The 17,500-nt window shown below is 42.2% G+C and overlaps 1 protein-coding gene across 5 annotated transcripts in view; it reads left to right on the top strand.

Moving 5' to 3' along the window:
• The window catches only part of LOC127642981 (dynamin-1-like), a 94,068-nt gene that overhangs the window by 18,448 nt on the left and 58,120 nt on the right, over window positions 1-17,500 (top strand). For 4 of the 5 annotated variants that reach the window (XR_007970442.1, XR_007970440.1, XM_052125479.1 and 1 more), the window contains exons 9-14: window positions 1,657-1,724; window positions 3,796-3,934; window positions 10,052-10,138; window positions 10,346-10,416; window positions 11,875-11,926; window positions 16,372-16,383. Coding sequence is in view for 2 of the 5 variants with exons in the window: in XM_052125479.1 (XP_051981439.1) it covers window positions 1,657-1,724; window positions 3,796-3,934; window positions 10,052-10,138; window positions 10,346-10,416; window positions 11,875-11,926; window positions 16,372-16,383 (429 nt within the window). In the remaining 3 variants the exon portion in view is untranslated. Of the gene's footprint in view, window positions 1-1,656; window positions 1,725-3,795; window positions 3,935-6,040; window positions 6,180-10,051; window positions 10,139-10,345; window positions 10,417-11,874; window positions 11,927-16,371; window positions 16,384-17,500 lie in introns of all 5 variants that reach the window. The other variant, XR_007970441.1, reaches the window with a different exon arrangement.

Here is a 17,500-nt window from a genome sequence, read left to right as displayed (position 1 = left end):
AAACACATGCTCACACTCACACACACACATGCTCACACTCACACACACATGCTCACACTCACACAAACACATGCTCACACTCACACACACACATGCTCACACTCACACACACATGCTCACACTCACACACACATGCTCACACTCACACACACATGCTCACACTCACACAAACACATGCTCACACTCACACACACTACACTCACACGCTCACACTCACACTCACACACACATGCTCACACTACACACACACATGCTCACACACACACACATGCTCACACACACTACACACACACACACACATGCTCACACTCACACAAACACATGCTCACACTCACACACACATGCTCACACTCACACACGCTCACACAAACACATGCTCACACTCACACACACACATGCTCACACTCACACACACATGCTCACACTCACACAAACACATGCTCACACTCACACACACATGCTCACACTCACACACGCTCACACAAACACACGCTCACACAAACACATGCTCACACTCACACATGCTCACACTCACACAAACACATGCTCACACTCACACACACATGCTCACACTCACATGCTCACACTCACACATGCTCACACACACATGCTCACACTCACACACACATGCTCACACTCACACACATGCTCACACTCACACACACATGCTCACACTCACACACGCTCACACTCACATGTTGTGTTTCCATGTTTTATGGGGACTTTCCATAGACATAATGGTTTTTATACTGTACAAACTTTATATTCTATCCCCTAAACCTAACCCTACCCCTAAACCTAACCCTCACAGAAAACTTTCTGCATTTTTACATTTTCAAAAAACATAATTTAGTATGATTTATAAGCTGTTTTCCTCATGGGGACCGACAAAATGTCCCCACAAGGTCAAAAATTTCACACACACTCACACACACACACACCTGGAGTCGCTAGTTTGAATCCAGGGCATGCTGAGTGACTCCAGCCAGGTCTCCTTAGTGCCGGTTGTGATTGTGGAGTGCCGGTTGTGATTGTGGAGTGCTGGTGTGATTGTGGAGTGCTGGTGTGATTGTGGAGTGCTGGTGTGATTGTGGAATGCTGGTGTGATTGTGGAGTGCTGGTGTGATTGTGGAGTGTTGGTGTGATTGTGGAATGCTGGTGTGATTGTGGAGTGCTGGTGTGATTGTGGAGTGTTGGTGTGATTGTGGAGTGCTGGTGTGATTGTGGAGTGTTGGTGTGATTGTGGAGTGCTGGTGTGATTGTGGAGTGTTGGTGTGATTGTGGAGTGCTGGTGTGATTGTGGAGTGCTGGTGTGATTGTGGAGTGTTGGTGTGATTGTGGAGTGCTGGTGTGATTGTGGAGTGCTGGTGTGATTGTGGAGTGTTGGTGTGATTGTGGAGTGCTGGTGTGATTGTGGAGTGCTGGTGTGATTGTGGAGTGCTGGTGTGATTGTGGAGTGCTGGTGTGATTGTGGAGTGTTGGTGTGATTGTGGAGTGCTGGTGTGATTGTGGAGTGCTGGTGTGATTGTGGAGTGCTGGTGTGATTGTGGAGTGTTGGTGTGATTGTGGAGTGCTGGTGTGATTGTGGAGTGCTGGTGTGATTGTGGAGTGCTGGTTGGTTCAGTAATGTTCTGCTATGATGTTCTCTCTGTTCAGATGGAGTTCAATGAGAAGGAGCTGCGTAAGGAGATCAGTTACGCCATCAAGAACATTCACGGCATCAGGCAAGTCTGCTCTTCTCATGTTTAATGTGTCCTGCTCGTCTGAGGTCAGACCTCGTTTAATACGTCACACATCTCTAATGACAAACGAGACATGTGGCGACACATCAGAGACACTGTCTTTGTGTCTGATCGTTTTTAATTGGAGCTCCGATTTTAACTGCAATTTTAACTTTACAGCTCAAGTAATACACGAGTTTTAACAGAAGAGTTAATGTAAGCGCACTTATGAAATTATAAGCGTCACATTTCTGCCTTTAAACCCTCCAAAAATTGCCCCCATTGACTTCCATTGTAAGTGTCTCACTGGAACACACATATTTGCTTTTGTAAAGAAAAACGAGGGATGTCCGACTCGCACGAAAATTGGCACGTCTACTATGACACCTCCTGACAAAAAGTTATCAAATAAATTTTGATTCGTAGATATAAGCCAACGAATTGGTCAGGCGTCGTCCATTTTGTACATATTGACCAATATCTACCAAACACAAATGCCAAATGTTACAAAACTTGATAATATGGACAACAGGACATTCTGAGGATGCACGCAAAGTAGCGAACAATTTCGCCTATAGGGGGCGCTACAACTAAATAAAACGCTAATATCTCTGCAACCGTATGATCAATGAAGTTGAAAATGGGTATGTATGTTTTAGGGGACAAAGGCTAACATATACTACAGTATGAGTCAGACAAATAAAAAAACATGGTCGCCAAGAGCCAATCAAATTTCAGCCGCTAATAACATCAAATCTGAATGGCCGACCATTACGAAACTTGGGATATTTGTAGACAGTGTTAGAATGAGGCTGTGTACCAAGTTTGATACAAATTGGCCACAAGGTGGCGCTATAACAAGGAGATTTACGTTTTCACCAATAACTCCATAACCGAGTTGAATAATCTCAAAATTATTTTTACATCTAATTCCTTGCACGAAGACCTTTAAAATGTGTATCTTCATTTTATGGCATTTTATAAAATCTTTCCGCTATTCTAATTTTCTAACGCAGCAACTTTTTCGAACTCCTCCTAGGCCGTATATCTGATTCTCACAAAAATTGGTGTGTGTCTACTCTGTACCCTCTTGACAAAAATGTATTAAAGGAATTTTGATTCGTCAAAGCGTTGCGTAGATATAAGCCTACAAATTGGTCAGGCGTCATCCATTTTGTGCATATTGACCAATATCTACCAAACGGAAAGGCCAAATTATACGATAATTGATACACATGTACAACAGCACATTTTCAGTCTGCATACAAAATTGTCTATAGGGGCGCTATAACTAAAAAATGCTCATAACTCCGCAACTGTATTATCAATGAAGTTGAAAATGTTTACATATTCTACAAAAAACATGGCATCCAGCAGCCAATCATATTTCAGCAAAATGGCTATTATGGGTATAAATGGTGTGTAAATTATTGTATATTATCCAATAATACCTGCTATTGTGAACTACATCTAGGACTCCCTAGGTCAATAATTATCAAAGAAAAGTTGAACTTTAGTTATTTAGGGGTTGCATTTATCATGTGGATTTGACCAAGTGTATCCAAAAGCCTATAATTCCTAAAATAAATATTCAAACTTCTAAAACCTTTTTGGAGATTGGGTGCTTTGTGGCTTTACAACAGTTAAAAAGTAAAAATAAATGACCACCATAACAATTATCCTGTTTCAGGATCGTTGAACACAAGATTCATATTTAGTCATATTAAACACCAGTTTCCAAATTCTGCAACTTACAAAGTACATATAATTATACATTCCTTTTTTGCATACTTTGAAAGTTCTTAAAAGGCTTGAACCCTGTTAATTGCTGCTTGCGGCTATATTTATTATTATTATTATTATTTTACATTTGTGAATAGATCATACAGCTTCAGTAGAACATGTAGCTTGACCATTTATTTTCTTACATTTAGTTATGTATCCTCCATATTTTATCGGTTGGGTGGAAGAGATTTTTCTTTGATTAACACTCTTTTTTTCCACCCAATCTCTTCTTTCTCTCCCCCTCTGTTGACGTTTTCCCGGGCCTGTCCGTTGTCTCTCTTCCGGGCAGAACTGGCCTCTTCACGCCCGACATGGCCTTTGAGACCATAGTGAAACGGCAGATCTCCAAGATTAAAGAGCCGTGCCAGAAATGTGTGGACATGGTCATTTCTGAGCTTGTCAATACTGTTAGGCAGTGTACCAAGAAGGTAAAACCCTGGCAGAGGGTTAACCGACCCAAACTAGTGCTGTTACCCACCTCTGACCGGGACTGCAGGGTGTTTAATGTTGTGTGTGTGTGTGTGCCTGCAGCTTTGGACGGGGGGTTCTGGGTGAAACAGCAGCATTAGAGTCCTGTGAAGAGGGCTGTGGACGCTGAGGGGTCACTGTTAGGTGATAGTAGACAGAGGTTAGATTTAGCAATGAATGTTTTATTCTCCATACCAGCTATAAAGACCAGCATAGACCGGCACAGGCTGGTTTATGCTGGTTTGGTGCTGATCTAGCTGGTAGACCAGTAAAGCCATGCTATTCACCAGCAAAACCTGAATTCAGCTCCAAAATATGTGTTCATCTGACAGAACAATTATAGACCTCAGCATCCAAACTCTGACACTTTAGAGACGGAAGCTTGTGGAGACGCAGCAGTGAACCACCGGCAGTTAACGCTCCTCTTTAGGAACTCTTTGTGGATCCGATTCCCAAACAAATGACTCGTATGAGTCTGTTCTATTAAATCTAGAACACGAAACATACAGCTCAACTAGTGTAGTCTGATTCCCAAACAAATGACTCTTATGAGTCGGTTCTATTAAATCTAGAACACGAAACATACAGCTTGACCAGTGTGGTCCGATTCCCAAACAAATGACTCTTACAGCTTGACCAGTGTAGTCCGATTCCCAACCAAATGACTCGTATGAGTCGGTTCTATTGAATCTACAGCATTAAACATACAGCTCGACCAGATTCCAAAACAAATGACTCGTATGAGTCGGTTCTATGAAATCTAGAACACGAAACATACTTCTCGACCAGTGTAGTCTGATTCCCAACCAAATGACTCATGAGTCGGTTGTATTGAATCTACAGCATTAAACATACAGCTCGACCAGTGTAGTCCGATTCCCAACCAAATGACTCGTATGAGTCGGTTGTATTGAATCTACAGCATTAAACATACAGCTCGACTAGTGTAGTCTGATTCCCAACCAAATGACTCGTATGAGTCGGTTCTATTGAATCTACAGCATTAAACATACAGCTCGACCAGTGTAGTCCGATTCCCAACCAAATGACTCATGAGTCGGTTCTATTGAATCTACAGCATTAAACATACAGCTCGACCAGTGTAGTCCGATTCCCAACCAAATGACTCGTATGAGTCGGTTCTATTGAATCTACAGCATTAAACATACAGCTCGACCAGTGCGGTCCGATTCCAAAACAAATGACTCGTATGAGTCGGTTCTATTGAATCTACAGCATTAAACATACAGCTCGACCAGTGTAGTCCGATTCCCAAACAAATGACTTGTATGAGTCGGTTCTAATGAACCTACAGCATTAAACATACAGCTCGACCACTGCGGTCCGATTCCAAAACAAATGACTCGTATGAGTCGGTTCTATTGAATCTAGAACACGAAACATACTTCTCGACCAGTGTAGTCCGATTCCAAAACAAATGACTCGTATGAGTCGGTTCTATTGAATCTACAGCATTAAACATACAGCTCGACCATTGTAGTCCGATTCCCAAACAAATGACTCGTATGAGTCGGTTCTAATGAATCTACAGCATTAAACATACAGCTCGACCAGTGTAGTCCGATTCCCAAACAAATTACTCGTATGAGTCGGTTCTAATGAATCTACAACATTAAACATGCAGCTCAATTCCCAAACAAATGCAAGAACTTACATTTAAAGTTTGTAGAGAGTTCCTCAAGAGGTTCTTAATTCTTAATGGCACAATTCACACCAGTGAGACCATCAGAACATCCGGTTCAGGGTTTGGATGGTCAGATATTTATTTTTTAGAGAATTCTCTGAAAGGTTTGCAGGCTTTGGTTTGCACGGCTGCGTTCTGGAAGCTTCTGTCTCAAAGCTGATTGGCTGTTGGACGGGTGGGAGTGGTTTCGGCTCGAACCCTCTGACGAATGGCTTGAGGAGAAACCAAATGTCTCAACTGCCTCTCTTTCCTCTGTGCCCCTCCAACCCATGCCCTTCTACTTCCTGTCTCTCTCTGTCATCTTCCTCTTTCCTCCCATGCACTCCTGTATGGACTCTCTCTCTCTCGACTTCCTCTACAGGACGGGCCTGTTCACCCCTGACCTTGCCTTTGAGGCCATAGTGAAAAAGCAGATCCAAAAGCTAAACGGGCCGTGCCTGAAATGTATAGATATGGTCGTGAGCGAACTCGCCTCCACCATTCGCAAATGTAGTGAGAAGGTAAAACGAAAGTAAAGCCACGCTCGTCCTCGTCTATCTTCAATGTACGGATAGGCCGATGGCTGGACTTTCTAGCAAAGAAAACAAAAGCTCATAGTCGTGAATGCCGTCAACACTCCACTTTGGCCGCGTTCACACTGCAGCTAGATTCAGTGTCAGACAGCATCAGTTTTCCCAATCGTTTAAAGGGACAGCGCACCCAAAAATGTCAATTCTCTCATCATTTATTCACCCTCATCCCATTCCAGATGTGTGACTTTCTTCTGCAGAACACAAATGAAGATTTTTAGAAGCTCTGTAGGTCCATACAATGCAAGTGAATGGTGACTAGAATTTTTAAGCTCCATAAAGCACATAAAGGCAGCATAAAAGTAATCCATTAGACTCCACTGGTTTTCAGGAGCAATCCAATGGATTTTGGGTGAGAACAGACCAAAATGTAACTCCTTTTCCACCCTACATCTTGCCATTGCAGTCTCTATGCTCTCTATGTTATACTTCCTAGGGCTTGACGCATGCACAGAGCGCTAGATGGCGCTGATCGCAAAATTTTGATTGATATTTTCTCACCCAAATCTAATTGGATCGCTTCAGAAGACATGGATTAAACCACTGGAGTCGTATGGATTACTTGCCGTATGGTATGCTGCCTTTATGTGCTTTTTGGAGATTCAAAGGTCTAGTCACCATTCACTTGCATTGCTGAGATATTCTAAAAATCTTTATTGGTGTTCAGCAGAAGAAAGAAAGTCAAACACATCTGGGATGGCATGAGTGTGAGTGATGAGAGCAATTCTGTGTGTTTGGGTGCGCTGTCCCTTTAAGTCAAAAACAGCGGTTGTGGCGATAATATCGTAGAGAGATTTCTAGGGGGAAAACACGATGTCGTTCAGAGTTAGTGCTGGTTTATCGCTCCGTTTCTCTCCCGTCTTCTTCCCGTCAGTCTCTGTGTAAATCTGTTCTCTCCGTTCTGCTTGTGCAGTGCATTGTGGGATTGTGTTGATGCATGAAGAATAAATGTATCAGTCCAGCAACTATCGGTCTATCCTTACCACTCAGTTGCTTCTCATCCTTTTTGTCTGTTAATGTTCCCACACCAGCAGACTAACGGTCATTCCGGAACATACCTCTCTTTCTTTCTCTCTCTTTCTCTCTCCTCTCATCATTTCATCACTCTTAACGTAACTACGATCTGAAAAGAATTGCCTTCTGTGGATTTAGAGCACAAACAGAACATCGTGTCTGTTAGTCAGGGATGGATTAATGACCGGGCCAATGGGGCCCTTGACTACCGGGGGCCCGGGGGGGGACCTGGGCTTTAAGGTTGCGCGATCCAGTTTGGATCACCCCCCCCAACTCAACCATGTTTGGAGGGGGGCCCTTGGAGATAATTGGCCCCAGGGCCTTTGCGAGTCGTCGTCCGTCCCAGTGATGAGATGTTATTGTAGTAGATGTAGGAGTGAGGGTGAATCCACACGAGGCTCTCATGTTCACGTCTCTCCTCTTGTTCTCACTGTATTCTCTGTAATCCTCTCTTCAGTGTGCCTGTTTGCCCACATCACATCTCCTCTGGAACACTTCCCTGATGTCCCGTGTGCTGTTTTCACTGCATGACGCCCATCATTGCATCCCTGCATTAGAGCAAACGGAAATACTGTTGGCGTATTTGTTATTTTAACTGTGTGAGTGTGTGTGTGTGAGTGTGTGTGTGAGTGTGTGGTGTGTGTATGTTTGTGTGTGTGTGTGTGTTTGTTTGTGAGAGTGTGTGTGAGTGTGTGCGGTGTGTGTGTGTGTGTGTGTGAGTGTGTGGTTTTGTTTGTGAGATTGTGAGTGTGTGCGATGTGTGTGTGTTTGTTTGTGAGAGTGTGTGTGAGTGTGTGCGATGTGTGTGTGTGTGTGTGTGAGTGTGTGGTGTTTGTTTGTGAGATTGTGTGTGAGTGTGTGAGTGTGAGTGTGTGCGATGTGTGTGTGTGTTTGTTTGTGAGAGTGTGTGAGTGTGTGAGTGTGGTGTTTGTTTGTGAGATTGTGTGTGAGTGTGTGAGTGTGAGTGTGTGCGATGTGTGTGTGTGTTTGTTTGTGAGAGTGTGTGTGAGTGTGTGCAATGTGTGTGAGTGTGGTGTTTGTTTGTGAGAGTGTGTGTGAGTGTGAGTGTGTGCGATGTGTGTGTGTTTGTTTGTGAGAGTGTGTGTGAGTGTGAGTGTGTGCGATGTGTGTGTGTGTTTGTGAGTGTGTGTGTGAGTGTGGTGTTTGTTTGTTAGAGTGTGTGCGATGTGTGTGTGTTTGTGAATGTGTGTGTGAGGTGTGTGTGTTTGTGTGTGTGAGTGTGTGTGTTTGTGAGTGTGTGTTTGTTTGTGACACTGTGTGATGAGTGTGTGTGTGTTTGTTTGTGAGAGTGTGTGAGTGTGTGCAGTGTGTGTGTTTGTGAGTGTGTGTTTGTTTGTGACACTGTGTGTGAGTGTGTGGTGTTTGTGTGTGTGAGTGTGTGTGTTTGTGAGTGTGTGTTTGTTTGTGACACTGTGTGTGAGTGTGTGGTGTTTGTTTGTGAGAGTGTGTGTGAGTGTGTGGTGTTTGTTTGTGAGAGTGTGTGTGAGTGTGTGCGATGAGTGTGTGTGTGTTTGTTTGTGAGAGTGTGTGAGTGTGTGCAGTGTGTGTGTTTGTGAGTGTGTGTTTGTTTGTGACACTGTGTGTGAGTGTGTGGTGTTTGTTTGTGAGAGTGTGTGTGAGTGTGTGGTGTTTGTTTGTGAGAGTGTGTGAGTGTGTGCAGTGTGTGTGTTTGTGAGTGTGTGTGTGTGAGTGTGTGGTGTTTGTTTGTGACAGTGTGTGAGTGTGTGCAGTGTGTGTTTGTGAGTGTGTGTGTGTGAGTGTGTGGTGTTTGTTTGTTAGAGTGTGTGTGAGTGTGTGCGATGAGTGTGTGTGTGTTTGTTTGTGAGAGTGTGTGAGTGTGTGCAGTGTGTGTGTTTGTGAGTGTGTGTTTGTTTGTGACACTGTGTGTGAGTGTGTGGTGTTTGTTTGTGAGAGTGTGTGTGAGTGTGTGGTGTTTGTTTGTGAGAGTGTGTGAGTGTGTGCAGTGTGTGTGTTTGTGAGTGTGTGTGTGTGAGTGTGTGGTGTTTGTTTGTTAGAGTGTGTGTGAGTGTGTGCGATGTGTGTGTGTGTGTTTGTGAATGTGTGTGTGAGGTGTGTGTGTTTGTGAATGTGTGTGTTTGTGATGTGTGTGTGTTTGTGAGTGTGTGTTTGTTTGTGACAGTGTGTGTGAGTGTGTGGTGTGTGTGTGTTTGTTTGTGTGAGTGTGGTGTGTGTTTGTGTGTATGTGTGAGTGTGTGAGAGTGTGTGTGTGTGTGTGTGTGTGTGTGTGTGTGTGTGTGTATGTGTGAGTGTTTGTGTGTGTGAGAGTGTGTGTGAGTGTGGTGTGTGTGTTGTGAGTGTGAGTGTGTGTGGTTTGTGTGTGTGTGTATATGTGTGGTGTGTGAGGTGTGTGTGTGTGTGTGTGTGGTTTGTGTGTGTGAGTGTGTGTGGTTTGTGTGTGTATGTGTGTGTGTGTGTGTGAAAAACAACAGTGGCATGATGTAAACAAACTGTTATTTAAAGGGTTAAAATGCTGAAAATGAATATTTGGTAGTTATGATCAGGACTGATGTTGGTTAAAACAATTAACTCATTGAAAGTGGAAAATATTATTAATATATAATATTACTGTCAGTTTTTTGACCCCTGAGTAACTGTTTTAAATGGACGCACAAGGGTTAACTGTAAATGTAACAGGTCAAAGTAATCCTCCTTTTACTGTAACGTCTACAAGTGACCTGTTGCGAGCTCAGTGTGTGTCGTTGTGTATCATGTCGCCGTACACACAAACCCGTGTGATTTTGTCACAGCTGGCGCAGTATCCCATGCTGAGAGAAGAAATGGAGCGAATCGTCACACAGCACATCCGGGACCGCGAGAGCCGCACTAAAGAACAGGTGAGACAGGACGGGACGGGTAGAACTCAGAAAACTCGTGTTTGTCCATTCATTCATTTAGACCAGGGGCAGAAAAAGCTACTAATTGGGACACACACACCACACTCACAAACAAACACACCACACACACATAGTCCCAAAATATAATAAATGTGATTTCTGACCCTGAACATTTGAGAGGAAGTGCTGATTTATTGTTTTCGTCAGGTGTTGCTGTTGATTGACATCGAGCTGGCGTACATGAACACCAATCATGAGGACTTCATCGGGTTTGCCAAGTGAGCTGCGTTTCCTCCATATACAGGCAAAACACTGTCCAGTTTATTGGACGCGCAGTTTCCATCCAACTTTCGCGCTATTTTGTTATCGACAAAGTGAAAATGCGGGAAAGGCGGGACATTTCCATTCAAACGGCCTTTTATGGATATTAATGGCGTGCGTGATGACGTCATGCCTAAAAAAACTCTTTTGTCACATAAGATTTGGTTTATCGCAACAGAAGCCGTTTCCATACCGAAATGTGTTTATCGCTGATTAACCTCACAGATGTCCCTGATGTTTTTAAGAAAATCAATTTTCTTAATTTAATGCATTTTTCGTTTGGTAATTAATATTTTTAATTTAATGCTTTTTTCGTTTGGTAATTAATATTTTTAATTTAATGCTTTTTTCGTTTGGTAATTAATATTTTTAATTTAATGCTTTTTTCGTTTGGTAATTAATATTTTTAATTTAATGCTTTTTTCGTTTGGTAATTAATATTTTTAATTTAATGCTTTTTTCGTTTGGTAATTCATATTTTTAATTTAATGCTTTTTTCGTTTGGTAATTAATATTTTTAATTTAATGCTTTTTTCGTTTGGTAATTCATATTTTTAATTTAATGCATTTTTCGTTTGGTAATAAAAATTTTTATTTAATGCTTTTTTAGTTTGGTAATTTATTTAATTTAATACAAGGGATTTTACCGGCATTTTTTCAAAAGTAAAATGTAATAAAAATAAAAATACACCGAAGATTTTCTCCTAATTTTGTGTACTTATTTTTAATTTAAAACATGTTTGTGCACAGAAAAGATGTTTTATGTTTTGTGAGCTAATTCCATTACAATATTTTTGAATGGTGGGAAAAAGCAACTTTAATAAATAAACGGATGGATACTGCGATTAAATGAATCACAAACAGTGGCCGATCATTTGTTCTCCTTGTACTTGTTGATAACCGGTGCATGATACGAGATATTTGTATTGGCACTCCTGGAAGTGTCCCGTTTGCAGATCGGCTCTATATGCCGTAATGATCATAATCACGTACAATAAATTGGCTTTCAATACTGTCGTCATGGTAACACAGTCATGTGACACAAAATTTTTGCGTTAATGCCAATATTATCGACAAAAAGTGTTTCCAAACTAATTTTTCGCGAGATTTGATGTATCGACACAGAGTTTATGCGCTTGAGTTAAACGGAAAAATATGATGTCGCCATTTGTGACATTTTAGCGATAATGTGCGTTTCCATCAGCTTTATTTTAATGCGCTAAAACACAACGTGTGACATCAACAACAAAAGATATGGAAAGTGTTTTCTCCTCCCTTTTAAAAGTTGACAAGTATATTTATTTTCCCATGCTAACTATGCACGCTTAAGAGTTTAGTTGCATTTTATTATTTACATTTAGGCTATTTTTCACGCTAGTACTGATTAAAGTTCATCTAATTGTCTATTTCTTCAGTGCTCAACAGAGAAGCAGTCAAACGAGCAAGAAGAAAGCGGCTGGTAATCAGGTAAACTGAAGACTTTATAGTTCAGAGACAATATTAAAATGCATATTGAAAGTCAGGAAAAGTCCTCTGACGTATACGTGATATATGCATGACGTATATAGTGTTAAACATTCTCAACTGTTCTGTGTCCAGTGTGTTTTTGGTTTTCTTCACGTTTGTCTCTCATTCTTTATCTTCTTCATGCCCTTATCAACTGATCCAGGGACAGGTTTGTTGTTATTTTTCAGTTACACACAAGCTTTTATAGAGAGAAATGATCTTAGATTATTATTTAAAGGAATGTTCGAAGTTCAACACAAGCTCTCTCAAGCAGGGGCGATTCGAGGATTTCAGTATTGGGGGGGGAACTCGGCGCTACAGAATACATTGAAGTCTATGAAGCGAGTGATATTTATACGTGTAAAGGGTCATCACATGACTCGCGTCAGCGCTGCAGAATACATTGAAGTCTATGAAGCGAGTGATATTTATACGAGTAAATGGTCATCACATGACTCGCGTCAGTGCTGCAGAATACATTGAAGTCTATGAAGCGAGTGATATTTATACGTGTAAAGGGTCATCACATGACTCACATCAGCGCTGCAGAATACATTGAAGTCTATGAAGTGAGGGATATTTATACGAGTAAAGGGTCATCACATGACTCGCGTCAGTGCTGCAGAATACATTGAAGTCTATGAAGTGAGGGATATTTATACGTGTAAAGGGTCATCACATGACTCACATCAGCGTTGCAGAATACATTGAAGTCTATGAAGCGAGTGATATTTATACGGGTAAAGGGTCATCACATGACTCGCGTCAGCTCTGCAGAATACATTGAAGTCTATGAAGCGAGTGATATTTATACGAGTAAAGGGTCATCACATGACTCGCGTCAGCTCTGCAGAATACATTGAAGTCTATGAAGCGAGTGATATTTATACGGGTAAAGGGTCATCACATGACTCACGTCAGCCTGCAGAATACATTGAAGTCTATGAAGCTGAGTGATATTTATACGGGTAAAGGGTCATCACATGACTCGCGTCAGTGCTGCAGAATACATTGAAGTCTATGAAGCGAGTGATATTTATACGAGTAAAGGGTCATCACATGACTCGCGCCAGTCTGCAGAATACATTGAAGTCTATGAAGCGAGTGATATTTATACTGAGTAAAGGGTCATCACATGACTCGCGTCAGCTCTGCAGAATACATTGAAGTCTATGAAGCGAGTGATATTTATACGGGTAAAGGGTCATCACATGACTCGCGTCAGCCTGCAGAATACATTGAAGTCTATGAAGCGAGTGATATTTATACGGGTAAAGGGTCATCACATGACTCGGCGTCAGCTGCAGAATACATTGAAGTCTATGAAGCGAAGTGATATTTATACGGGTAAAGGGTCATCACATGACTCGCGTCAGCGCTGCAGAATACATTGAAGTCTATGAAGCGAGTGATATTTATACGGGTAAAGGGTCATCACATGACTCGCGTCAGCGCTGCAGAATACATTGAAGTCTATGAAGCGAGTGATATTTATACGGGTAAAGGGTCATCACATGACTCGCGTCAGCCTGCAGAATACATTGAAGTCTATGAAGCGAAAGTGATATTTATACGGCGTAAAGGGTCATCACATGACTCGCGTCAGCTCTGCAGAATACATTGAAGTCTATGAAGCGAGTGATATTTATACGGCGTAAAGGGTCATCACATGACTCGCGTCAGCCTGCAGAATACATTGAAGTCTATGAAGCGAGTGATATTTATACGGGTAAAGGGTCATCACATGACTCGCGTCAGTGCTGCAGAATACATTGAAGTCTATGAAGCGAGTGATATTTATACGGGTAAAGGGTCATCACATGACTCCCGTCAGCGCTGCAGAATACATTGAAGTCTATGAAGCGAGTGATATTTATACGGGTAAAGGGTCATCACATGACTCGCGTCAGCGCTGCAGAATACATTGAAGTCTATGAAGCGAGTGATATTTATACGGGTAAAGGGTCATCACATGACTCGCCTCAGCGCTGCAGAACACATTGAAGTCTATGAAGCGAGTGATATTTATACGTGTAAAGGGTCATCACATGACTCGCCTCAGCGCTGCAGAACACATTGAAGTCTATGAAGCGAGTGATATTTATACGCGTAAAGGGTCATCACATGACTCGCGTCAGTGCTGCAGAATACATTGAAGTCTATGAAGCGAGTGATATTTATACGGGTAAAGGGTCATCACATGACTCGCGTCAGTGCTGCAGAATACATTGAAGTCTATGAAGCGAGTGATATTTATACGTGTAAAGGGTCATCACATGACTCGTGTCAGCGCTGCAGAATACATTGAAGTCTATGAAGCGAGTGATATTTATACGGGTAAAGGGTCATCACATGACTCGCGTCAGCTGCAGAATACATTGAAGTCTATGAAGTGAGTGATATTTATACGGGTAAAGGGTCATCACATGACTCGCGTCAGCTGCAGAATACATTGAAGTCTATGAAGCGAGTGATATTTATACGTGTAAAGGGTCATCACATGACTCGTGTCAGCTGCAGAATACATTGAAGTCTATGAAGCGAGTGATATTTATACGGGTAAAGGGTCATCACATGACTCGCGTCAGTGCTGCAGAATACATTGAAGTCTATGAAGCGAGTGATATTTATACGGGTAAAGGGTCATCACATGACTCACGTCAGCGCTGCAGAATACATTGAAGTCTATGAAGCGAGTGATATTTATACGGGTAAAGGGTCATCACATGACTCACGTCAGCGCTGCAGAATACATTGAAGTCTATGAAGCGAGTGATATTTATACGGGTAAAGGGTCATCACATGACTCGCGTCAGCGCTGCAGAATACATTGAAGTCTATGAAGCGAGTGATATTTATACGGGTAAAGGGTCATCACATGACTCGTGTCAGCGCTGCAGAACACATTGAAGTCTATGAAGCGAGTGATATTTATACGTGTAAAGGGTCATCACATGACTCGCGTCAGCGCTGCAGAACACATTGAAGTCTATGAAGCGAGTGATATTTATACGTGTAAAGGGTCATCACATGACTCGCGTCAGCGCTGCAGAATACATTGAAGTCAATGAAGCGAGGGATATTTATACGCGTAAAGGGTCATCACATGACTCGCGTCAGCGCTGCAGAATACATTGAAGTCAATGAAGCGAGGGATATTTATACGGGTAAAGGGTCATCACATGACTCGCGTCAGCGCTGCAGAATACATTGAAGTCTTTGAAGCGAGGGATATTTATACGGGTAAAGGGTCATCACATGACTCGCGTCAGCGCTGCAGAATACATTGAAGTCTTTGAAGTGAGGGATATTTATACGGGTAAACGGTCATCACATGACTCGCGTCAGCGCTGCAGAATACATTGAAGTCTATGAAGTGAGGGATATTTATACGGGTAAAGGGTCATCACATGACTCGCGTCAGCGCTGCAGAATACATTGAAGTCTATGAAGTCAGTGATATTTATACGGGTAAAGGGTCATCACATGACTCGCGTCAGCGCTGCAGAATACATTGAAGTCTATGAAGCGAGTGATATTTATACGGGTAAAGGGTCATCACATGACTCGGCGTCAGCTCTGCAGAATACATTGAAGTCTATGAAGCGAGTGATATTTATACGCGTAAAGGGTCATCACATGACTCGCGTCAGCTTGCAGAATACATTGAAGTCTATGAAGCGAGTGATATTTATACGGGTAAAGGGTCATCACATGACTCGTGTCAGCGCTGCAGAATACATTGAAGTCTATGAAGCGAGTGATATTTATACGGGTAAAGGGTCATCACATGACTCGTGTCAGCGCTGTATTTTACTGCTTTCTGCTATCAAAGCAACTGCACGCTTTTATTCCTGCTCTCTTCCAAATACATGTTTTCAATGTTTATTCTGCACACCTCCCGCTTTATACGAGGCAAACTGGTAAAATCTAGTCATGTGGGGGGCGATGCGGTGCTTGACTAATAGATCACACTTACACACTTGCTCCATTGACTTCGACTGTAAATGTATCTAAATGTAAATGTAAAGTTCTAGCACAAATGATGTTGATACATTTTAGAATGTTTTGAACCCAGAACATTCCTTTAAGAGCCAGAGAAGTGTTGTATGAGTGTCCTGTAGCTGCAGTTGTGAGTCAGTTGTTAAGGGCAGACGGTGACAGTGTGTTGTGTGTGTCTTATGTGTAACATCCTGTTTCACTCATAGACACATTAACTGACACGAGTGTGTCATGTAACTCGCAGGCAGACACAGATCTTTAATTCAAATCTTCTGCGTCTGTCTGATGGCGTGCACGGCACCTGTTGTTAGTCTGTTTCTAAATGTCTAATAATGGTTCTCGTTCTCTCTTTTATCTGTTTTGTTGACATGCTTCTGTTTTTACTCCATTGACCTCTGACACAGGATGAAATCATGGTGAGTACTGTGTGTTGTGATGTCTTATCTGTGTGTGTCCATATTCAGGGGTTGCTCAGGACTGTCTGTCTCTCAGCGTGATGACTGTATAGTTTGCACTAAATACGTCAGTCAAGCTTGATGACGGTATAGTGTGCACTAAAGACATCAGTGAAGAGTGATGACGGTATAGTGTGCACTAAAGACGTCAGTCAAGAGTGATGACGGTATAGTGTGCACTAAAGACGTCAGTCAAGAGTGATGACGGTATAGTGTGCACTAAATACGTCAGTCAAGAGTGATGATGGTATAGTGTGCACTAAAGACATCAGTGAAGAGTGATGACTGTATAGTGTGCACTAAAGACATCAGCTAAGCTTGATGACTGTATAGTGTGCACTAAAGACGTCAGTCAAGCTTGATGACTGTATAGTGTGCACTAAAGACGTCAGTCAAGCTTGATGACTGTATAGTGTGCACTAAAGACATCAGTCAAGCGGGATGACTGTATAGTGTGCACTAAAGACGCCAGTCAAGCTTGATGACTGTATAGTGTGCACTAAAGACATCAGTCAAGAGTGATGACAGTATAGTGTGCACTAAAGACGTCAGTCAAGAGTGATGACAGTATAGTGTGCACTAAATACGTCAGTCAAGAGTGATGACGGTATAGTGTGCACTAAAGACATCAGTGAAGAGTGATGACTGTATAGTGTGCACTAAAGACATCAGCTAAGCTTGATGACTGTATAGTGTGCACTAAAGACGTCAGTCAAGCTTGATGACTGTATAGTGTGCACTAAAGACGTCAGTCAAGCTTGATGACTGTATAGTGTGCACTAAAGACATCAGTCAAGCGGGATGACTGTATAGTGTGCACTAAAGACGTCAGTCAAGCTTGATGACTGTATAGTGTGCACTAAAGACATCAGTCAAGAGTGATGACAGTATAGTGTGCACTAAAGACGTCAGTCAAGAGTGATGACAGTATAGTGTGCACTAAATACGTCAGTCAAGAGTGATGACGGTATAGTGTGCACTAAAGACATCAGTGAAGAGTGATGACTGTATAGTGTGCACTAAAGACATCAGCTAAGCTTGATGACTGTATAGTGTGCACTAAAGACGTCAGTCAAGC

This window comes from Xyrauchen texanus, chromosome 4 (assembly GCF_025860055.1).
Source record: "Xyrauchen texanus isolate HMW12.3.18 chromosome 4, RBS_HiC_50CHRs, whole genome shotgun sequence".
Classification (NCBI taxonomy): Eukaryota; Metazoa; Chordata; class Actinopteri; order Cypriniformes; family Catostomidae; genus Xyrauchen; species Xyrauchen texanus.
The sequence above is the reverse complement of the archived record's forward strand: the minus strand, read 5'-3'. Positions and strand labels throughout refer to the sequence as shown.